General features: G+C 41.8%; 1 protein-coding gene and 3 non-coding genes across 4 annotated transcripts; all 4 read left to right on the top strand.

The window, feature by feature from the left end:
* The first annotated feature begins 1045 nt into the window (after nt 1–1045).
* On the top strand, nt 1046–6479 carry RPS12 (ribosomal protein S12). The gene is made up of 6 exons (XM_053381941.1): nt 1046–1123; nt 1285–1330; nt 3398–3514; nt 4665–4767; nt 5190–5291; nt 6390–6479. Exons 2-6 carry the CDS (start codon nt 1317–1319, stop codon nt 6450–6452), a joined length of 399 nt encoding a protein of 132 aa, XP_053237916.1. The 5' UTR covers nt 1046–1123; nt 1285–1316; the 3' UTR covers nt 6453–6479.
* Nucleotides 4058–4132, top strand: LOC128411677 (small nucleolar RNA SNORD101). The gene has a single exon (XR_008329884.1). It is a non-coding gene; the product is annotated as a small nucleolar RNA SNORD101 (small nucleolar RNA).
* On the top strand, nt 5032–5120 carry LOC128411687 (small nucleolar RNA SNORD100). Its single transcript, XR_008329893.1, has one exon. It is a non-coding gene; the product is annotated as a small nucleolar RNA SNORD100 (small nucleolar RNA).
* Nucleotides 6145–6278, top strand: LOC128411685 (small nucleolar RNA SNORA33). The gene has a single exon (XR_008329891.1). It is a non-coding gene; the product is annotated as a small nucleolar RNA SNORA33 (small nucleolar RNA).
* Nucleotides 6480–23901: the final 17422 nt, after the last annotated feature.

The raw sequence follows: 23901 nt of genomic DNA on the forward strand, positions 1-23901 counted from the left end.
AATTGTTTCTTGTGTGTTGCACTGGATCCTGCCATCTCTGCAGAGCACAGCATTTTTGAGGACATGATGCAGTCTACTTTTGCTACTTGGATAATCTAAATCTTAGTCCAGCAAATGCACTCGTTCTGGATTCTGCGTAGAAGGGCATTCCACAAACGCCCCAAGCAGCCTTTAGGAAGCGCCAAAGCTACCACGTGTGGCAGTGATGTGGCCAACTTATGCCTACACCATTTAAGTTTTTTTAAAAACAAAAAGACCTCAAAAACCTCTCCCAGCCAACCACCGGTATAAAAATACGGTATTTGGCAAAGGTCCATCTTTACAATCCCAGCCCCTCCTGCCCATTCCGGCCAATTCCCAGCTGGCGCTCCAAGGAACAGTGGGGCGCATCTCTTGCCATTATCTCGGGACTCTTCTTCCCCAAAGTCATCCGTTCCTACACCGACTTAATCTACCCAAGAGACCCCGAAAGATCCACAATAAAAGCGACTCTTGGCGAGGAGGAGGGCGACCCTGGAGGGGCGTCTCCGCAGAGACCCGAATCTCCTCCGGAGCGGCCTGGTCCGCCCGCCAACTTTCCCGCCGGTGCCTTTTGAATGATTCGGTCTTTTTTTTTGTGTGTGTGTGTGTGTGTGTGTGTGTGTGTGTGTGTGTGTGTGTGTTTTTGTCTATCCAGCGTGGAGAATTAGGCAGCCGCCTCCTCTCCGCGCAGTAACCGCCAAGAAGTCTCGAACTGCGAGTGTGAGGAGCGCTGTGTGTTTGCGCAGGACAACAGGGAAGCTGGAGGCGGAGCAGGCACGGCGGGTCTCAGTGCCTCGCTCAGCCGCTGCCGCCAGCCGGGCAATATAACGGGCATTTATAGCACCGGGGCGCTCCTCTATATTAAGGCAAACTGATGATTCGCTCAGCAAAACCGCAAGGTTTCCTAAGAAACTACCGGCAACGGGGCTTTAACCTCCGTTTGTTTTTTCGCCTCCGAGCAGGCGAAATGGTAGGACGCCTAAAATTGCAGGCGCGCGCGCGCGGCTGCGCGAGGAAGGAGAGTGGGGTCCTCGCGGCCTTAAATAGGCGGGCGGGCTGCTCCGCCCCTTCCTTTTCACCATCGGTTCGTGGAAGCTGTGAGGTGGGTGCAGCGCGTGTCGGGTCTCTCTCTCTTTCTCTCGCCCCCCTTGTTTCTCCTTGTTTTTAGAGGGGGGGGAGAGGGGAAAGACGACTCTCTTTACTGTTCGCTTCCTCTCGTTTTCTGCCGCTCCCCGTTTAACAGGCTCCCTTCTTTTGTTTCAGCCACCCCCCGGGCGGGAGAGTCACCACCAACCATGGCCGAGGAAGGGTAAGTGCGAGCGGACGGCGACGGGGCGGAAGCTTCCCTCCTTCTCTTCCCGATTTCCGGGCCCCGCGCGGGGACTTGGCCTTCTGGCTGCACGTGGCTGGGCCCAAGTTGCTCTCCTCGCGGCCGCTTGAACCACGTGCTTAGCGAAGGCCCCGCAGAGCCTTTCTCCTCTTTCAGATAACTGGAACATGGCGCTTCAGTGCAAAATAGGCCACTCCGTCCGTTTTGCGGGAGGGCCTGAAAGTTTGCAGGAAGAAAGTTTCCAGTTCTTACTTCTTTGCGGATACCTGTGCGCGCACGCGCCCTTCCCCTCCTCCCCCCCCCGCGAATCCGGAGTCTCCATGCGGCGAAAGGGAACGGGGTTGTTGTTTTTCTGGACGCCAATGTGAGATAGGGAGGATGATGGGAAACCGGACGTCTGTAAACATTAATTTGATTTATCGTGGGATCCCAGCGGAGCAGCAAATGGTCCTGGCAAATTTCAGAGGGGTTTTTAGCCTGCTCTACAGAGACTCAAAAAGCATCCTGTCCCGTGTAGACTTCACTGCTGTTGCCATTATTACAGCACTGATCCTCCATCGTGATCCTCCTTCCTATTTAATCTATGCAACATAACCCCATGGCACCCTAGGAGTGTTACGGTTTGGTGTTACTCCATGTAATTTTCATTGCCTCTTTGTTTTAAGAATAAAGTTGCACTAAAGTCTGTAGAAGTTTATCCCAGAATTATTAGTGTTCTGAGTTGTCATTGGTTGAGTTGATATGCTCCTTACAAACCCATCCCAAACCACTGTTGCTAGTGATATATCTCCAGTGTTTGACTTATTGCCCTTTCTCCCACATATTAAATTGCCAGGGTGCTGATTTTGCTGTAGTCAGCAGCTTCATGGGTTGCTGCATGCAGAGTGGAAGAGTTGGAATTGTAACTTACGAAACAATACTCCATTAAATCATATAGACCACATTCTTTTTATGGCCTTGATCAGCTTAAAATCAGCATTGTGCCTCATAAGCTGCAGTTTTGAACTTGGGACTGTTTAAAAGAGAACTCTCTTTTTCCAGCCACTCTTATTAAAGACACCTATGAAAACTGGGTCCAAAATTAGGGATTGGGGATACAGTTTTTGCCACTTGAGAAGTGAAAGGATAACATATTTGGATTGACTTTATTTCTTACTTGATCTGGGGGAAAAATGATCAGTGAGGTTAGCAAGCTTGCAAGTAACAAAAACTCCATGGCACATTATTTTTAAATTGTGCATACACAATTTAAACAGATTTTATTAGTCTGGTAGTGTTGCTTACTAAACAAGGTGGTGTGCAAACTTAATATTCTGTGTTACCAAACATTCATTTAAAGTTGTCAGTAATGTGGGAAATTCAATTTTAGGAGCTTCTAGGAAAGAACAATCTGGGAAACATAAATACGCATTGTGCCCATATGTAGAATATTTCATACAGTTCTGGTAGCTCTTTCTCATGAGATCATAGAATTCAAAAATATTCAGGAAAGTGCAACTAAGATGAACAAGGGCAGACCTCCCCTATAAGGAAAGGTATAAGCTGCTGTTGCTTTTGTTTTAAAAAGATACCCAGAAGTAGTCTTTTGAAATTCTCAGTACTTTTAATATACGTAAGAAGACAGTGGTATTGCCTGTCATCCTAAAACCCAAATTGTCAATGAAAATGATAGTTTGGGGTAGCCAGGAGGAACTAGAATGCAAAGACGTCATGGAGTCCACTGTTATAAGTAAGGTGTTTTTAGAAGTTCTAATTGTATTGTTTAAGTATTAGACATTTGCTGATCTGGGCTTTGTTAAGAAATACATGCATTTAACAAATTAAGCCATGACCTTTTGTTAAGACCTGTGCCAAAAAAATCTCGTTGCTGTAGCAGTTGAATGAATCAGTGTTTGGGTACAATGTATGTCCAATTTCAGATGTTGATTTAAGTGCCATGCCAGTTCAAAAATATCTGGCTGGCCACTGTTAACAGCAAAAGGGGCCTAGGTGAACGTTGGTGAGATAAAGCAAGTTCATGTTCTTCTGTGATTTTTCATTTGCTAGCATTGCTGCTGGAGGTGTAATGGATGTCAACACCGCCCTTCAAGAAGTGCTGAAGACCGCACTTATCCACGATGGCTTAGCCCGTGGAATTCGTGAAGCTGCCAAAGCCTTAGACAAGTAAGTGCTGGATGTTAACTAGTATGTGTGCCTCCATGTTGGAGTTTGGTCGTGCATTTCCTGTAAATGTGAAAAGAAAGTTGCTCAGGGTAGCTTACAATAGTAAAAAAACCCTTATATCCTGTAATTTTTTACAGGATATAATTAAAATTAAAATACAACCATGGCAGAGACCACAAATAAAAATTAAAACCGCATATACAGTGGTACCTCTGGTTACGTACTTAATTCGTTCTGGAGGTCCGTTCTTAACCTGAAACTGTTCTTAACCTGAAGCAGCACTTTAGGTAATGGGGCCTGCCGCACCGCCTCCACATGATTTCTGTTCTCATCCTGAAGCAAAGTTCTTAACCCGAGGTAATATTTCTGGGTTAGCGGAGTCTGTAACCTGAAGCGTATGTAACCCGAGGTACCACTGTATTTAGCAGGTAACAGGCTGCTAGAATAAAAATGTCTTTAGAAATTAGTGAAAGACGGGTAGAGAAAGAACTTCTATGGCTTGCAGGACAAAGTGTTCAACAGTTTATGAGATGAGAGCTACAGGTTTTGAATGATGACTCTTAAAAAGTCGGATACCCCTTCACTCTTACTATGAGTGAGAATAATAGTCTGACAAACCTGTACATACAGATTGGTCTTAAGAGTAGGAGCCACAAATAGTATAGTAAGGTCATGGTGGTGGGAGTAATACTCAGTGTAGTTTGAAAAATTCTAATTGGTTGTGTTAACATTACTCATAACTAGGTAAATAAAACACATTTAAAAACCTGGACTAAATTGTTACTGACAGGGCATCTGGTACTTTAAGGTACATTTAAATTGCAGCAGTGGTATGAAATTCACTAGTATACTGGTTGTGCCGTTCTTTGGTACTAACTTCAAAGTCTAAAGAAAAGAAAAATACTGTTTATGATCCATGACATTGATCCCAGTTTCCCTCATGTGACGTGAAAAGAACACACAGAAAGAGATTTCCTGTTATACTTGCCCAGATAATGTCCTATTGATTTGTGGACTAATGGGAATGGTTTGGGGAAACTGCAGGTGGGGAGTCACTGTAATTTGGCCTCTCTGGGTGAACAGAAGAGCAACTTGGAATTGGATCTTTGCTGTACTCCACTGTGTAACTAATAATGGTCTGTTGTTTTAGACGCCAAGCCCACCTTTGTGTTCTTGCATCCAATTGTGACGAGCCCATGTATGTCAAACTGGTTGAAGCACTTTGTGCTGAACATCAAATCAACCTGATAAAGGTAATGATTATGTACATCTTTTAGATTGATAATTGAATGCAAAAGCTGTTTTGCTTGTTCAGTAAAATATTTTCTACTGAATGTAGCATCTAGATCAGGTATAGGCAAACTCAGCCCTCCAGATGTTTTGGGACTACAACTCCCACTATCCCTGACCACTGATCCTGTTAGCTAGGGATGATGGGAGTTATAGTCCCAAAACATCTGGAGGGCCAGGTTTGCCTATGCCTGATCTAGATGCTTGACTTTTTAAGTACTGTTCACGCTGTACAGTGATGATAACTTGGCTCCCTCTACTGAGACTTGTGAGGAGAACAACCACTAACGTTACCCTTTATTTCTGAGTGTACAGCTTGCTTGCTTTCTGTGCTTACCATCGTATTTTGAAGGCAGTACTAATGGAATATAAAAATCTTTGACAGGTTGATGACAACAAGAAGCTGGGTGAATGGGTAGGTCTCTGCAAGATCGACAGAGAAGGAAAACCCCGTAAAGTTGTGGGCTGCAGTTGTGTCGTTGTCAAAGTAAGTTGAGGAAAGTGCTCTTTTAAAAAATGGGTACATATTTTAGAGCAGTTTTATTCGCTAAGTGTTTTATTGTGCCTTTACATACTGTTGCCTACATTTTGGTCTCAAATTGCAGCTCTTGAGCTTGATTAATCCAGACCTGAATGTCTTAACTGTTATCAGCATAAAGGTAAAGGGACCCCTGACCATTAGGTCCAGTCGTGACCGACTCTGGGGTTGCGCGCTCATCTAGCTCTATAGGCCGAGGGAGCCGGCGTTTGTCCGCAGACAACTTCCGGGTCATGTGGCCAGCATGACTAAGCCGCTTCTGGAGAACCAAAGCAGCACACGGAAACGCCGTTTACCTTCCTGCCGGAGCGGTACCTATTTATCTACTTGCACTTTGACGTGCTTTCGAACTGCTAGGTTGGCAGGAGCAGGGACCGAACAACAGGAGCTCACCCCGTCGCAGGGATTCGAACTGCCGACCTTCTGATCGGCAAGTCCTAGGCTCTGTGGTTTAACCCACAGCGCCACCTGCGTCCCTATCAGCATAAAAGTTAACAGCAAAGAAACACACCACTTGCTGCTTTGCTACTGTTTGAAGAGAAATAAATTTTTGGTTGGCGCCTGTGGTGGGTGAATGAGAAATTGGGGTTAGAGGGGACTTTCTGCATGTGGGAATATTGAAAGATGCAGTTTCCCTACCCATACAGTTAACTGATGTTTTGTTGCTCTTTTAATCTTCTAAATACTTGCCAAATTTAAAACGTGCACCTCATATTTCTTATTAAGTAAAACATTTTAAATGATTGTTCTGTAATGGTGCACAAACTGATTATTTGTTCCCTTTTTTGTTTAATGGGCAGCACTGCCAGCTGGATAAAATCTGCTTAACTTTCAAGTGTTCTGCAGAAATGCAAACTATTGCTGGCAATAATAAAGCCAGGGTACGAGCCTTGAAGACTTAGGTAGTCATTGAGGTCCCAATAAATGGCTACATTTTTGTTTTTAAATATGGGTTGACTTTATTTTACTGAATGCCCTGTTTTTAGTACCCCAAAATGGGCTCTGACATTTGGCTTATTGTCTTATTATTGCATTGTCTTATTGTAGGACTATGGCAAGGAATCTCAGGCCAAAGATGTCATCGAAGAGTACTTCAAGTGCAAGAAATGAACCAATAAAATATATTTGCGCCTGACAGTGTTTGTGTTTTGCTGGTCTTAAGATAGACAACCTCCCCTCCCCCTCCGCCCCAATGGAACTAGTTGGTCTCTTCACATGCATTAATTTCTAAAGTACCGGTGAATGTTTTGGAACAGTAATATTGTCTGCCTTAATACAAGGAAAATTGAAGAATGGAGTGATTTGAATTCTATGTCATATGAATCATAGAATCATAAGAGTTGGAAGAGACCACAAGGGCCATCGAGTCCAACCCCCTGCCAAGCAGGAAACACCATCAGAGCACTCCTGACATATGGTTGTCAAGCCTCTGCTTAAAGACCTCCAAAGAAGGAGACTCCACCACACTCCTTGGCAGCAAATTCCACTGTCAAACAGCTCTTACTGTCAGGAAGTTCTTCCTAATGTTTAGGTGGAATACCCACAATTCATAGGTATTGTGTTCATTCTGGACTTTTAATTATGTAAAGGGGCTACAGATAGATTACTCCCATTTCCTTCCAGGACAGTTTTGTATGTATGTAATCGTAAGTCAATCTCAATAAGTTTATTGAGAAACCATACAGGAAGCAACTTGAATCAGATTATACATAATGCTGTCTCTACTTGCAGACATGTTTGAGACAGCTGGTTTGAACACTTTGAAACCACCCTCCATTAAGTAGGCACTTTAGAGAGCCGTGTCTTCCTTTTTGGTATGGAAGTCCCGTGCCATGCTGGGGTGTATAGGCAGAACATGTGCTAATGAAAACCCAGTCAAGGAGCAAACCAGTGCAATAAGGTCATAATTGCTGCCGTATTCAGTTTTGGAAGTTTCTGGACTAAAGCCAGGTTATTGGCCTTGGGTCTTAGCTGGGATACAAATTTAAGATGGGAAACGTGCAGGTGCTGCCATCTTTCAGGGGATAGTTGGCACCACCCACCTCTGCTCGCATTGGGCCCTCTGGTAGGGGCAGGCAGTGCCTACTCAGCCAATCAGAGTTGGGCGGGGAGCCTGTTTTAAGAGGGTGGCCACACAACACTGCAGTTCCATGCACTTCGCTCAGAAACAAGCTCCACTGAGGTCAACAGTGTTTGGGTTTAATGGTGGTATTCCCAGATAAGTATGAATAGGACTGCAAGCATAGTCTGTTAAGGTTCTCATAAGAGTCTTTGCCAGAAAGAACAAATGTACTGAGGCTATAGGTTTAATGGGCCAGAGTCCATTTTATCAAATGAATGTACAGAAAATAAAGGATTTTTTTTAAAAAAGTGATGCAAGAGAGAACAGCAGGTATGTCAAATACAGAGCACAGTGTGGTGCTTTTTTACATGTGCTGAGAGACATTAAACTTGGGTTTGTGCTGAAGCACAAAATGGTCTCTGATGTCATTTCAGAAAAACGCAGAAACGGCATGCCTAGGATCCGTGCTCATTACTCCAAATGACGGCACCATTTTAGCTGCTCCCAGCTTTTTCTACTGTGGTGTCAGCAACTACCTGGGTATCCATATCTCACGTTTTCCCATAGCACACAAAATTAGGGTGTTACCAAGGTGTTGTGAACACTCAGTATCACCTTGCAGTAATGCGACAGGTCAGCAGAAAGATTTTAATATTCCTGCTTAGTTCTTGCCAAGATTTCTCTCAACGTGGCTTCTTGCGTGGCATTTTGAAACTGGGTGACTAATGTTTGAGTTTTGTCCCTTATGCAAATTGTACTGAAACAGGAATTCAAGTTGCCAGTGTTCCATGAGAGCTGAATGTCTGCATAAATAACTTCAAAATCTATCATGCAGACAGATCTTTTCATTTCACATTAGGATTTCCCAATATAATACACTGCTAAGTTCTGCAGTGGCAAAGGATCTGGGACTGACGGCAAGAAATCAGTAGACTGGGCAAGCACTTGGTTGCTGGTTCCAGTCATTCCTTTTAAGCTACACTATATCCTTGTCAATGAAGGAATACACAATCCGGTAGTAAAAATGCACTCAAATGCTTTGCACAGTAAAGGTAAAGGACCCCTGGATGGTTAAGTCCAGTCAAAGATGACGGTATGGTGCTCATCTCATTTCAGGCTGAGGGAGCCGGTGTTTGTCTACAGACAATTCTCATGTGGCCAACATGATGAAACCACTTCTGGCGCAACAAAACACCCTTTACCTTCCCATTGCAGCGGTACCTATTTTATCTACTTGCACTGGCATTCTTTCGAACTGCTAGGTTGGCAGGAACTGGGAACAGAGCAAATGGAGCTCACGTGCTTGTGGTTTAGACCACAGTAGGTTGCCTTCATCTATCTGCTAATTACCAAATGGTTGTCAGTGGTCTATGGAGGGCTTACGAGTGGACCATCTCTCTGGCCATCTCCACCTGCTGGTTGTTTTTCAAATGCATATGCTGGTATTTGATTAAATTCATTGAAGAATGGATTGGTCAAGTTTGTGAATGGCACCCAGTTATTCAGGATGGTGAAAACGCAAGCTCCAAAAGGATGGATGAGCAACAGAATGGCCCATATATTTTAATAGAAAGCAACAAACAAAATGCAAATAGGTATGGAAGTTTATGTGAACTAATGTTTTTACTATAAGTAATTTTAAAATGTTGCTTCAAGATCCTGTGTTTGCAAGTTAAGGGGAAACATTGCACTTTACATTTTCTAGCACCCCTCATACCTTACAAAACATTTTAAAAACATTTTGCTTATTTTACTTGCACACTTTTGCAAGTCATGCGCACATTCATTCAAAATCAAAATGCAAGTTACCCCAAAGCAAAACCTTAAGATTGCACTAAAGCTTTGTAAGGAGAAATATAATTCAGGACTTGTACAAATGTCATGATGTCTAGGTGCTTTCAGAGAAGAGCCAATTATGCCTAATCTTCATTTTCATTTTTTTGGCTCCGACACGACCTGTCTCATTCCAGCCGGTCTGTTGCCATATGTTTCAAACATGCCAACATCCTTAGCATTAAAATGCTGAAATTTGAATGCCTTTCTTGGAACATTTAAAATTACAACCATCAGTTGATATTTTCCTTTCTTTTCTGGACCACTTGTAAGCTCTGTATTCCTTGTATGGGTATGTTTTGTTACTTGAAATATTTATAAAAAAATAGAGAAGCTGGAACAGTGGTTGAATTTCTGGTTTCTTCCAGCATTGATTCATTTCAAGTAACAACCTTGTCTGCAAGTTTCTGATTAAAAATCTTGGACTCGTCTAGTGGTGACTAGATTTTTACAGTATATCTGGTGAGACTAGCCATGACAGGTTGCTGTCATTCTGTTAAGAGGCAAAACTTGCACACAATTAGAGTAGGTTCCTTGATTAGACCTCCAAGTTGTGTGGGCACACAACCAAATTGCTTGCCAGATGCATAGAGTGGAGTTTCTACACATTGCCAGAGTACCCTGAGAGCAACTATAATATAGGTGGTAGCAGTCACACAGCTCAGATAATGGAAAGCAGGTTGAAATCCTGCTCTATTATTACAGATCATAGATGGCCAATTTCTTGTAGTAGCAACAACACACACTGAAGCTGGTGGAACTGAAGACCAGACAATGGTATTGCCAGGCATGTATTCCTGCTTGCCTCCTGTGTTGTGCGATGGCTAGTTTCCTTGAAACAGAACCACACTGAGATATAGACCATTAGGGTGGTGGGAAGTTGGTTATTGCTACTTTCAGTAAACATTTTATGCCGTTCTGGAAGGTAGGGTCTTTGTTGCTTTTTCAGATTCCCTTTCAGGCATTAAGAACCATACCTGCTTTTTCCCACTCCCAGAAAAGCTATGCTATAAAACTTCAAGTCTACATTTTAAAAGATGTAACAAAAATAATTTAAAAATTGATTTTGGACCCTTGAGGCTAGCAAAAGGTTACCTAAATCAGGACATTATTTTTACACACTTAAAGTGCAAGTATTTAAATAGTTTTGCCATGAGACACACAAACAATGTGGGATTGTATAACACAGCTCCCGCCCCCCCCTTCTGTAACTATCCCAGTTTCCCCTTTACTTAACCTCACTGCAAGCTTTAAAATTTATAAACTGTTATAAAAATCTTACTTATACCTGGTTGGCTTATTATACAAACATTCTTTAAAAAGGTTTATGATATTTCATATTGCTGACATATGAGATTATTATGTGTGAAGGGGAGATATAAAAATAATAAATACTGTATTCCATAATGGAGAAAGTAAATGTTAACATCAACGTTAATGCAAAATTACAATCTTGTTCTGATTTTGATGTGTGCTGTCTCTAAAAATTATATGTGTGTGTATATATGAGTTCACCGGGTCAGCAAGCACGGTATCTGCTGGTAAGTATTCTGGAACAATTAATCCATTCTGTAGTTACGCTCAAGTTAATGGCATTACAGTAGCAACAGATCTGACTTGTGGAATTTTAGACTGCAGATTTACACAGTTGATTAATAAATATACTGGAAGACCGCTGAGGGGTGAGGGGCACATTTATTCAATGTGGGGGGTGGGGAATTCATACCGAAACAAATGCATTCAGGTTGACATTTTTGCGTGTAGAAAACATTTTGGGGTAAAGCCTAAATTTCTAAGGCCACAATCCTCTCAGCGGGGAGCAGGGTGCTTGAATCTGTGGCAATTGCTGTGCTACATTCAAAATCTTGTTTGCTCACTGTCACCAGGATGGAAGGTGAGGGTGATTTTTAGTTCTTCCTCTTCCTGTTTTCCCCCTTCCCAAAGTGGTTGATCACAATGGGAGGGAAATAAACAATGGAACTCCAGTACTGGCATAATTTCAGGCCCAATACATGGGTGGGTCAGAAGGGACAGAGGCTTGGGATTCTGCAGATCCAAGAATGCCACCCCCCAGAATGCCCTGAGAGATATTGTCCAGAGGTTTACCAATTTCTTTTCAGCTGTACTTCTTCCTCCTTCCCTACACCCAACCTCTCTCCCATATCACTCTCCTTGTCTGACCTCCCTACCCAATATTTTCTTCAAGATGGGGCCCTGGTTCATGACAAATGGCCATTCAACCTCCTCTTAAAAACCTCCAATGGGAGAAAGTCCATCTCCTTCTGAGGGAGTCCATTCCACTGTCAAACAGCTCTTACCATCTTTCTTTTTACCTTTACCACCTGAAAGTTATTCCTGATGTTTCATTGGGATCTCATTTCTTGTAACTTGAAGCCATTGGTTGCACAATTGCACTCAGTTGGTGAGGTTTTGCACAACAAGCCCACTTCCCCCAAAGATGGGGACTTTTTGCGATAAGGACAGCGGTGGGAAAAGACACAGGAAAGTGAGATAGCAAGCAAGGTCATAGAATCATAGAGTTGGAAGGGACCCTGATCATCTAGTCCAATCCCCTGCAATGCAGCTGTCTCGTACAGGGATGAAACCTGCAAACTTGGCATTATTGGGGAGGTCATCTAACCCCCATACAAACAAATCCACATGAATGGTCATTTAAGAGGTCACGTGGAAGCAACCCCCAGCATCCTGAAAAGGAATTGGTTTGCTCTGTTAAGAGGGGAGGGAAACGTGAAGTTTTCAGGCCTGACCAGTATTTTCAATCTGATCCTTTATTTTCCATAACCTTTGCAGTACAGTTGGATCTTGGTTTTCAAACGTCTTGGTACTCAAATGCCAAAAACTCGAAAGTAAGTGTTCCGGTTTTTGAATGTTTTTCAGAAGCCAAACGTCCGATGCAGTTGCCGACTATTGTTTCCAGGGCACCTGCACCAATCAGAATCTGCTCTTTGGTTTTTGAATATTTCGGAAGTCAAACAGACTTCTGGAATGGATTAAGTTTGGTGCTTTTGTTTTTGCTATTTATTTTGTATTTTTGTTTTTGAGGCTTTTCTGGTTAATTTGTTTTTGTGACTGTGTGGAACCCACTTTAGATACTGATTGATTGACTATGTGACTGCAGAAATGGATTAAAAAAACACCATTCAAACAATGACTATCATCAGCAAAGGTGAGAAAAAAATAAATATTATTATCATCTGCAATACAGTGGTACCTCGGGTTAAGTACTTAATTTGTTCCGGAGGCCCGTTCTTAACCTGAAACTGTTCTTAACCTGAAGCACCACTTTAGCTAATGGGGCCTGCCGCTGCGGCGGCGCTGCGTGATTTCTGTTCTCATCCTGAAGCAAAGTTCTTAACCTGAAGCACTATTTCTGGGTTAGCGGAGTCTGTAACCTGAAGCGTATGTAACCTGAGGTACCACTGTATCATCAGCGCAGGTGAGAAAAAAATAAATATTATTATCATCTACAATACTGTCTTATTTATTTTATAGTACAGTACATTGTTTATTGCTTTCATTTTAAGGATCACTGGTCTCGTCAGACAGTAAAATTCATGTTAAATTGCTATTTTAGGGGTTGTTTTTAAAAGTCTGGAACGCATTAATCCATTTTGCATTACTTTCTATGGGAAGGCGCGCCCTGTAGTATATTCTGTAATAATAATACGACAGTGTTACCACCAGGAATGCTCCAGTATATGAGAAAGGATAGTGAGTTCCTAAAATTGGCTGAAACAGAAGGTGGCAGTGTTGCTGCAGATCAGAAGCAGCAAGTGCATGCCAAGAGCAGTCGGGGAGCCCGTGCTGATTGCTGGTGGAGTTTTAGCAGCAGGTGTTGCTGTGATTTCTTCAAGTTGAGTACATAGGAAACAAATGTGAAACGATTTTGTTTAGTGCCACTGAACACGGTGCAGTTTGACTGTGCATTTTCCAACATTGGGGCCCATTCCCTGGCAAAAATATTCAAATGAGTTTTGTTTTTTAAACAGAACTTTAGAAAGGTGCTTTTAAAGCAGCAGCTTCCATCTCTTTTCTTTCTATCTACTGTATGTTTTGTAACACAGAGGGGCTGATGATGGCAGTGGTGGAATCAGGACTGAGGAAGAAAGATCTTTACAGCCGTCCATCCCTAAGCCTAGCGGGGCTTCCATCCGTAATTTGCAAACAGGTTACTGCCAAGGTGTTTCGATTTTTTTGTTTTTGCTTTAAACTTATTAAAGCAAATGGGGGAAAATACAGGTTGGTCTTTTGATATCAACTAATCTGAGTGGCTACTGCTGCCAAAAATTATAATGTATATGTGAGGACCCCTGATCCCCCAATAAACACCTGTCTTTAGAGAAACTGGAACAGTAAGAGAAGAAGAAGAAGAAGAAGAAGAAGAAGAAGAAGAAGAAGAAGAAGAAGAAGAAGAATTAGTTGTAAAGAAGTAGACCCAGCTCAGTTTTGTATTAAGAGCCGAGTTTCAGCACTAAGAAGCCACTAACTCAGCCTGCAGACCAGCACTATGGGAGCTACTTTCTTGACTTGTGTTGCTGTGTAGAATAGTGGTTTTAAATTTCCCTTGAGGACACAGCCAGGAGACGCTTGTTTATTCTGGATGGAGCAATTAGGAGTAAAAATGTTGTGATCTTTACATATTTGTGATCTTAGTGTATTTGAGTCTGATGGGTTCTAGACTCCACCAGTAATATTGTTGTGTTAACTCTGGGCAATAATGCAATTTATCATGCAACCGCACACGTGTCTACTCACACGTAAGTAACTGAGAGTTCAGTGGAGTTTCCTTCCAGGAAAGTGCATACAGGAGTGAAGCCTTTGTCGCTTCTTGGTTGCTCCATAACCTATAGATACAAAAATTAATTGTTAAACAGTATGGAAAATGGAAGGCGCAGACTGCTGCAAGAGGGTCAGAAATGAGCTTTCAGAATTCAAGAATCGTATTTGTGTGTATGTGTGTGGACAGACATGTGCGATGGAATATGCACTGACTATGTAACTAAAGTGAGAAGCATTTTTCAGTCTGGGTTGCACAGCTCTTTGCTTAAACATTAAATGTTTATTGTAGTTTATATCCAGGGAAATTGGGGGGGGGGCAAGGCTGTCAAAGCTAAATTTTAAGCTTTTAGAGCTCCTCTTGAAAAGACAGCACTGCCTGTGTTTTGAGGTAAGGTCAACAATGTAAAATTTCTTTTCTCCACTCGACTGTCTTGATACATTATGGCAGTTCAATAATATTGCAATACACACAGTGCAATGTATTTAGAACATTCCCCCTTAAAGGCTTGTGGTTACATTCATAATGTACAGCTTGCTGGATTTTTTTTTCTGTGTGTAATATTATCTCCACATGTGTAAGGGGCATGCAATATTTTATTTTTTGCTTAAGCTGGGGAATGTGAAATTAAATTTATCAGTTGAAGAATTTGCACAAGAGCTCATAAATAGTTCTCCGCATGCTTCTAGTGGCACATGGAAAAGGGTGGAGAGTTGGAGATTGGGGAAGGATGCAAAGAGACTGCAAGACCCAGCAGATTTAAATATCCTTCTTCCTTTCCTTACCGAGAGAGCCTATAATTCTGTTCACAGCTGGGACAGGTTCCTTTTAATGTTGTAGAAAATAACAATAAGAAGAAAAACCTTTGAAGCACCTATTGCTTATTTTTCTGAAGGAAGGTATCAGCAGCTAAGCTTTATTAGTCAGTGCCATACTCTTTGCAGTTGGTTTGAAAATGCCATTACAAATGCAGTTTGGATACAAATGAAATTTATAATTTAAGTAAATGCTAGCCCAAAAACTTAGGCATAGCTTGGGCGCACTTGAGAGACCCAAGTATCCATTTCAGAATTGCTCACTAAGTACAGGTATTTTAGTTGTTGTGGAACAGAACTCCTGTGCCTTTGAAAGGTAGGGTTGTATGTATATATGTATCTTTAAAAGCCTTAAGAGAACCTGCATGGTTGCACAGGTAGGTGGGCCTTCTCTGCAGTGGCTCCCTGTCTGTGGAATGCTCTCCCCAGGCAAGTTTGCCTGGCGCCTTCATTATACACCTTTAGGCAAAAAAAAGTTCCCTTTTAACCAGGCCTTTGCTTGATCTAATTGACATCCTATGCCCTTTAAAAAAAATTTTTTTGGGGGGGCTATTAGGTTGTTTTTATTGTTATTATGTATTTTGTGGTTTTATATCTTGATTTTATTGTGAACCGCCCTGAGACTCCCTGGTATAGGGAGGTATAATAATAATAATAATAATAATAATAATAATAATAATAATAATAATAATAAATTCATTGCTGACTGAAGTAGGCAGGCTCATATAATGGCATTAGTATTATAATATGGATGGCTTTAAGCCTATTTATGGAAGATAAGGCTATCAATGGCTACTAGCCATAATGGCTAGCTTCTGCATCCACTTTGGGAGGCAGTATTCTTCTGAATACCAGACGCTGGGAATCATAAGTGAGGAGAGTGCTGCCAGAGGCTGTTTTTGGATGGCATGACTGGTGCAGTGTTACTGGGTGCTGTGCTGCAGGGGGTGCTACAACAATGCTGTAGAATGGTGCACAAGAGGAGAGGGGACAAATTTTAGTGTCGCACAGGGCACCACTGAAATTTGAGCCCAAAGTCCACCACTGGCCACTATGAGAATGTAGTTTTGGACTAGATGGGCCTTTGGCCTGATCCAGCAGGGCTCTTCTTGTGTTTTTTGTCATTTTGTTTGCATTTTATGAACCACTGTGGTATTACTCGGATAAAGAGTGGCATATAAATATTTTAAAATAAATACATACCTACTCTCAACAGTTGTTTCCAGGATAGCTTGCAACAAAATGTAAGCAATCCGTAAGTGAAGCAGACCCAATAAAACTAAAGCAGCAATAAAAACAACACACTAGAGTCCATAAATATATTGAACAAATAGCAGTGTTACTGGCACTTAAAGGCTATTGTGGAAGGAGCTGAGTGCCCCACCACATAAGGCGCTACATGTAAGAAAGATCTGTCTTTTGTTGCTGTAATTTGAGCACATAGGGCTGTATCCAGTGAAGTTGTCCCATTAGTACAAGGATTTCCACCTACACAAAGACTTCCTGTCCCTCCTCCTCCTCTCCTCCACCCCTCTGGAGCAGATGTAGGAGGCACACAGGGAGAAGAAGTCCCATTGTGCAGGCAAAGGTCTTTGCACTAGCAGGATCACTTTGTTGAAAATAACCTGTATATTCCATGTCTTGGCACCTTGATCTGGACCTCCAATTAAGATCTTCATAGCATGGCAAATTCATACTGGTCTGGTAGTTCTTCAGTTGCCCAAGCCTTGAATAGTTTAGGGCTTGATAGGTCAATGCTAGCAGCACTTTAAATGGTGCCTCCTAGTGTGATATGCTCAGAGCTGGCCACAATTTTATGAGCAGGCAGGTTCACTCTACTATAAAAACTGAAGTCTTCCACTGGAAAGGAAAATAAATACATTTTATTCTTTTTGGAAAAGTAAATTTATTTTGCCTTTCTGTTGCTTTCCACTTTTGACATAGCATTTCTGTGGGGGGCTTTAGGAGTGCCAGTAAGTTTCTGTCGTCTTGTGGCTGCCAGCAGTACACATTCTAAGAGAGTTATTTGCCATGTGTACAACTTGCTGCTCCAAAAGAACACTGCAAATCCCACTGCCTTTAATCAAAATATCTTTTTTCATTACTACTACCCTTAAGTTAGTACTACCTTAAAGTTGGGTGGTGGGAAGGTAGTGCAGATTTTAAAATGCACAATAGTCAAATCTCGTCGAAAGCTTTGTCCTGGGTTTTTGCATATTTGTGGTAGAACTTCCATGAAAGTCCAACAGTACTGTGAAATTCTAAATTATTTTTCATTGATCCCTGACCAAATTCTCTCCTTTTAAATACTGCTTTTCTCTTCCTAATTGCTAGCAATGAAATCCTACCAGGGCTATGAAAAGACAACAACCTAAAGCTGTGTGTTTCCATCTAAAAGCAAATGAGATTCCTTCAACAGCACTTAGCTAACCAATTTATTAATGATGGGGGAGCAGAATAAAACCCAATGCTACCAAAAGTAAGACAAAATGAGTCTACTCAGTTAAGTGACTGGAAGTCTCAACAGCATTATGTGCAACATTAAAATTGTCACAGGTGCTGACTATTTTGTTGTAGCTCCATCTTTGCAGATTCTACACAGATAGTGCTTTCGTATACAAAAAGGCATGTGCAGCATCATGTATTTTTCATAGATATGTCATGGGAGTCCTCCATAATTCAGAGATCTTGCCATGTGTACAGCAAAGTAAACATACATGTATTTGCCAGATAAATGTCTTGTAAGTGGAAATCTTATCTGGAGGAAATTGAACATGTGAAAAGTGGTCCTGAGTTTATGTGGATTCAGGCAAGTTACTGTTTTCCCTGTGTTGATTTTTACAGTTGTCCTACTTTAACAGTCAAATTTACCTGAGTTGTCTGGAAAAAACCCTGAGCCTTTAACTGTCTGAAAGGAAGGGTGTGAATGTTAAGATAACTGGTGGACGGTATAGAAAATCTTCACTGGGAGATGAGTGGAAATCTAGCAAGCGTTGGCTTTGGTGTCCATTTTGCATTGAAACATGGAAGTTGATTCCCGTTGCATGATAATTGCAAGAAAAGTTTAAAATTACTGTGGGAAAAGCCTTTCTCATACAGATCTACCCTTAAAAGTTATATTGGGCTTTTTAAAAGGTTGCTTATTTAGTGTAACTGATCCTCAAAAGCTTGAGTGGCCAAGACTATAAAGGCATGCTACCTCATTGGAAGCCAGTTTGTCCTAATACTTCATGTATTTGTATTTGAACTTGGATCTGGCAAACATGGGTGCAAATTTCAGCTCAGCTTTGGGCCTCTTGGATGGCAAGGGTGTGTCTTTCAGACAGTTTTCCATCTGAAAAAAATAGGAGCAGTAATGACTTGTCTCACAGATTATGAAGATGAGTGAGATCCAAAGAGCTGCATAGGATCATGGGATCATTGCCATGGCCCAATGGGATTTATTTCCCATCACCCTTTGGGCAACTAAATCCCATGCCCAATCACAAACTGTTCGTAAAATTCTGCATAGTTTCAAAAGCAGTGTGTCATGTGGCACAGTGATGGGACTAGTGTTTGAAGAGGGGAAAGAGCCAATGTGGTGTAGTGGTTAAGAGTGGTGGACTCGTAATCTGGTGAACTGGGTTCGATTCCCTGATCCTCCACATGCAGCTGCTGGGTGACCTTGGACTAGTCACACTTCTCTGAAGTCTCTCAGCCCCACTCACCTCACAGAGTGTTTGTTGTGGGAGAGGAAGGGAAAGGAGAATGTTAGCTGCTTTGAGACTCCTTAGGGTAGTGATAAAGTGGGATATCAAATCCAAACTCTTCTTCTCTTCTTCTCTAAGGTCCGCTGGAACTAGTTTAATACTTTTGATACTGTACCCTCTGCATATTCCAAGTACTGTTGACATTATTCTTTCCTCTGTTTTCCTGGCATGAACAGCCAGTCCATGTATAAGTCTTGTTTTCAGTGGGGTTCTGCACACCATGAAACTTCTTAGAGGAAGACAACCATTTCAAAATGTACATTCCCCCTCTTTATAATTGGATGTGGAACTCTCCAAGCACAACTTAACTGTATTTAGCCCCACTCAGCTACTTGCAGAAACTCTTGAATAAGAAAAGTTAAGCACCTTTTCCCGATTATATTTCAAACCATAATTCAACTCAGAGAAAATAAATAGCTACATCAGGTGGATAGTTTAATCATACCCTGCCAAGAATCCAGAATTTAAAACAATAGCCTAGTTGAGTGGAAAGTTTATATTTTTAAGTAGACACTTAGTCTGCATGAATGTATGTAAATAAATGGGCAAGAACAGCTGGAAGATAGGCGACATTTGAAAACTGTGATGAGATTCCAGTGTTAGACTAAAGATAGCTAAGTAAAAAAACTGGGGATGAGTCAGGGTTAATATGGTATATAGAAAGGTCCTTTTTCTATACCTTTCCACATGTGTGGTCTAACCCAGGGGTGACTAACTCCCAAGAGACTGCAATCTACTTTCAAAATTAAAATCTGGCAGTGATCTACCCCCATTTTTTAGGGGTTCAGGTCAAAGTTGTTGAGCTTTTTTGCAGCTCTCATGAAGAAGGGAGGAACAGAAGCAGCAGCCACTAACCTTACGATTGCTAGCCATATAACAGCCTCTGTTTCTAAACTCCAGCTTCCCTTCTGTAAAAGTAGAGGCCGGCGCAGGGGGTGGGGCCGGAAGGGGGCCAGCGATTGACCGTGATCTACCAAAACCTTGCAGGGATAAACCAGTAGATCGTGATCAACGTGTTGTACATTGGTTCAGCAGTTGTTCTGCTAGCTTTAAAATATTTGTTGCGTCAAAAATGGAATATAGACATTTGGTGCATTGCAGATAAAGTTAATTGTATGGTACCCTCTTGCTTTGAACAATATATTGGTTTGCTGTCTTATATATTCTTTTAAAAAGTAAAGTGACTCTGGATTCCTAATTTAGTTTGATGGAGCACCTTATTTTTATTGAGAGGTCCTTTTGGAGCTCTTCAAAATATCTTATCAATTATTATTATTATTATTATTATTATTATTATTATTATCCTTTTTGTTTTAACAAGCGTGAACAATTTAGTATCTTCAGCAAACTTGGCCACCCCATTGCTCACCCCTAATTCTAGGCCGTTTATGAACAGTAGCTGGATACAACTTGCAGCACTTCAAAGTGTTTAACTTTGGCTGGATCATGCCCTAAGAAAATACATAAGCTAAAAAAGTATATCAAAATTGTATGCATAATGAGAAAATATAAGCTGTGTTTTCAGTGTTCAGAACTGTGGCTAGGATTTCCAAATTATGTTTAAAACTCACCTCAGTGCCCACAACCACATGAAAAACCAGACTTGAATAGCAGAATTCTACTGAGCTACTCTAATGATCCTGGCCCCGCAACAGAAACCTGAGTGAGTTATCAATGTCAACAAACCTCTGCTGGAGTTACAGTTTTTAATGTGCTGTTTAGTTATACCTTATTTGCTATAATACACAACAAAGATAATGTTCTATTAAAAATATACAGAAGAAAACATTTCTTAACCAGAATTGTTTAAAGAGCAGATTGGATTTGACAGTGAATTGTAAAATGTAGATTTGGTTTTACAGATGAAGGTTGAATGAATACGGGTGTTGTAAAGAAAACAGTATTTTTCGGTTTAGCAGAATGACTATAGTCTTACCATGCATTTAGCTCATCATGACAACGAGTCTAATTGAATGAAGGCCTTGTTTTACTCAAGATCCATTGTACTTTCATACTGTATTATTTCTTAAAATAGTAAAAGATGGCAGATCAGATTGTTTAGGCAGTGTGATGGCCTGGGAATCCGATTCAGAGGCTGAACCGGAGGAATCCCAGCCTGCACAGGAGCCTCCAGGGCCGGCTGAACTGGGGCAGGGCCTTGATTCTGAAGTGCCTGCACCTGTGCCGGATCCTCAGGAGCAGGCACCAGGTGAATCCACTCTGGCTCCAGAGGTGGTTGAGGACTCAGTGCCTACAGGTGGGTCTCCCCCTGGGCCCAGTAACCCTTCAGCCTCTCCTGAACTGCAGAGGCTCAGGGCAGAGAGGCGAAGGGAACTGGTTTCTCCCAGGAGGAGTGCTCGCCTTAAGGCCAGGAGAGGCGGGTCTCCTGGGGGCCGGGACCGCCCCTGGCCTCAGAGAAGATAAAGGCCAGGTTGCGGGAGCAACGTCGTTGTTGAGTACCTGTTCCTGCCCGGACCCAGACCTGATCCTCCAGTGTTCCTGTCCCCGCCCGGCTTCCTGCTTCGGACCTCGCCCCGCTCCTTGTGAACTGTTTCCAGGCTAGTGACCCAGGACCAGACTTTGACTACACCAACAGTAACCTTCCCCCCGGGACCAGCACAGGCAGGTTGTTGCTTTTGCACAAGCAGTATTTTGTCAAGAGAACTGATCCTAAGGGCCTTTCCACACATTTTACAAGGCATTCATCACACACTGGCAGAGCCTAGCAGCCATTTTGATACAAACTTGTACAGTGGTACCTCGGGTTACATACGCTTCAGGTTACATGCGCTTCAGGTTACAGATTCCGCTAACCCAGAAATATTACCCCAGGTTAAGAACTTTGCTTCAGGATGGGAACAGAAATTGTGCTCCAGTGGTGCGGCGGCAGCAGGAGGCCCCATTAGCTAAAGTGGTGTTTCAGGTTAAGAACAGTTTCAGGTTAAGAACAGACTTCCAGAACAAATTAAGTTCTTAACCCGAGGTAACCCGAGGTAATACCCCTCAGTACCACAATCTTCTACCATTCATTCAATAGTTTTGAAAGAAAAGATTCAATTATGTCATGGTCCACACTGAGGCTATGATACCAAATCCCAGAACGTACTCCCCCCTTTGCATTTTTTAAAAATCCTGTCAATGTTTTGGCTTTCTTTCTTAACCAATTAAAAAAAATCATAATGATTTCCCTTTTCTTTTGCAAATTCACTCTCAGTAGACAAAACAACTGGGGGCTTAAGTATTGCAGATATTAATATTGTGCAGCATGAAGCAGCTGAATGACCCCAAACTGACTCCTATTGCAATAAATCATTGGGCAGACCCATAAGTTTTAGTCAAAGCTTAGTTTGCAGAACTTTCTTCGAAACAGAACAAAAAACAGTAAATGGTACATCCAAACAGTTCCACAAGCTCATGTGCATGTCCAGCACAGGCTCAGCATATTAAAAATAACTTTAAACAAGACTGAGATGAAATCTCTGTCTTTCCCCAATTCCAGCCTCCATTACAGCCTGAGGATGTGTTCTCCTGGAGTGAGTCATTTTCAGATCCTTCTCCCATGCAGCCTGAAAACAAAAGACCAAAAGTAATTCCCTTCAAAATACTACAGGTGAGAGTCCAGAAAATAAGACTTATAGAATGACTATGCCTCTGTAGAAGGAATCAAATGGAATCAGTTGTGCACATAGGAGCCAACTTTCCCCAATAAAATATTTGAGGAGGCTGCCCCTCCCCAAGTTGGTGAGCATTGCCATTCAAATGGTGTGTGTGTGCCATGTCTTGTGATTATGTGGGGTGAGGTTTACCTGCCCCCCCATATTTTATTCAAGTGGGCACTCCTGGTTGTGCATGTGCTTTTGCACTGCCCCTGATATTAGACCATTCTTTCTAAGTTTATTAATTGATTGTTAGTAGGGAGTGGAATTTAGACAAATGTAAGGTAGCCTTCTTTATGTTTACACTAGATGTGGGTAAGATGGAGATAGTAGCCAGGTTTCTGCAACACACAATGAGGATTCGTGAATGTTAACTTAAGTGTTAGATACAGGATTTTAATAAGCAATTTTATTGTACTGAACCCTACTGGAATCTTGTTTATATGCCAATAAAGGTTTGAGAGAACATTCAGGCATTCTCCATTTCAGAGTGAATTAAACAATTATAATTAACATTAACAAGGAAATCTTTTTGGCTCCACCCCACCCCAGCTGGCCATTGGGAGCTTGGGAACCTCTGCATAAAATGGCAACAAGCAGGATTTGCCGCTTCTGGGGAGTCACTTTTCTACCTGCCCCACACATATGCCAGTATGGGGAAGATGGACATGCTTTGTGGCAAATGGTGGTGTAGGCCAAATGTCAAGGTGCAGATTGGGATCATGGCACTTGGGATTCTCCATCACTACAGTCCTGATGAAAGCAAGACCCCAGCTGCTAAGAGCATCTGACACTTCCACCAGGATTGCATCACAGAGTTGAATGGAATAACTCCTGTGTGTCATAGTCATGATCTGGATCGGGGGGCGGGGACCTCCACAGCTGTTATTTTTAAAGTAAATGTACACATTGAATGTGTTTTCTAGTTTAGCCCTAAGAAAGATGGGAGAATAGAAGGGAGAAATCAGCTGTGAGGAGTAGAAAAGCAAAATAAAAACAGATTGAATAGAAGTTCCATTGATATAATTAACCTGGAATGTTGTTTCAATCACTGCGAATTAACATCACCAACCTTTTTTGCTTGTGGCACGTAAGATTAAACTCCATAGATTGTAAAATAAGCACCACTGCTGTAAACACTCTTTCAAGGAGAAGAAAAACATCTTTACTCTTTAGCCACCAAGTTTTTACCAACAAGGTGGATGAAATCTGTCAAGAGTATAACTGACCAGCATTACCTAATCTTTTGACACTTCCATAATGTGCTCCTTTAAAACTTCAGCACAATGCAGCTGAAAGATACTCAGCAGCATTTAAGAACCTATGGATTTTCCGAATTCAGAATTGCTTCGTTTAAGTGTTTGGAATTTTTTTTGAGAGAGAGAGAGTGCCATGTTTTTTGTTTGGACATTAAAATATTGCTAACAAACACTGAATTCTGGAACCATAATTTGTATGCCGGTGTACATGCCACTTTAGCAAAAGCTTAAATATGCAGAAAACCCCAAATCCAAAATTAAAAAAATACTGACTATTTAACTTCAACACAACCTGAAACTCTTAGCTTTAATGCACACTTACTATGACAAGAGGCAAAAGGTGGAAGCAGAATTATGATATGTGACTGTGTTCAAACACCTTTCCAC

Source organism: Podarcis raffonei, chromosome 3 (genome assembly GCF_027172205.1).
Source record: "Podarcis raffonei isolate rPodRaf1 chromosome 3, rPodRaf1.pri, whole genome shotgun sequence".
Lineage (NCBI taxonomy): Eukaryota > Metazoa > Chordata > Lepidosauria > Squamata > Lacertidae > Podarcis > Podarcis raffonei.

Bases quoted from the DNA above. Each gene is read 5' to 3' on its own strand.
- RPS12 (XM_053381941.1), top strand. The intron at 4,768-5,189 runs GTAATGATTATG...AATCTTTGACAG, and splicing joins ATCAAATCAACCTGATAAAG to GTTGATGACAACAAGAAGCT. The intron at 5,292-6,389 runs GTAAGTTGAGGA...GTCTTATTGTAG, and splicing joins GCAGTTGTGTCGTTGTCAAA to GACTATGGCAAGGAATCTCA.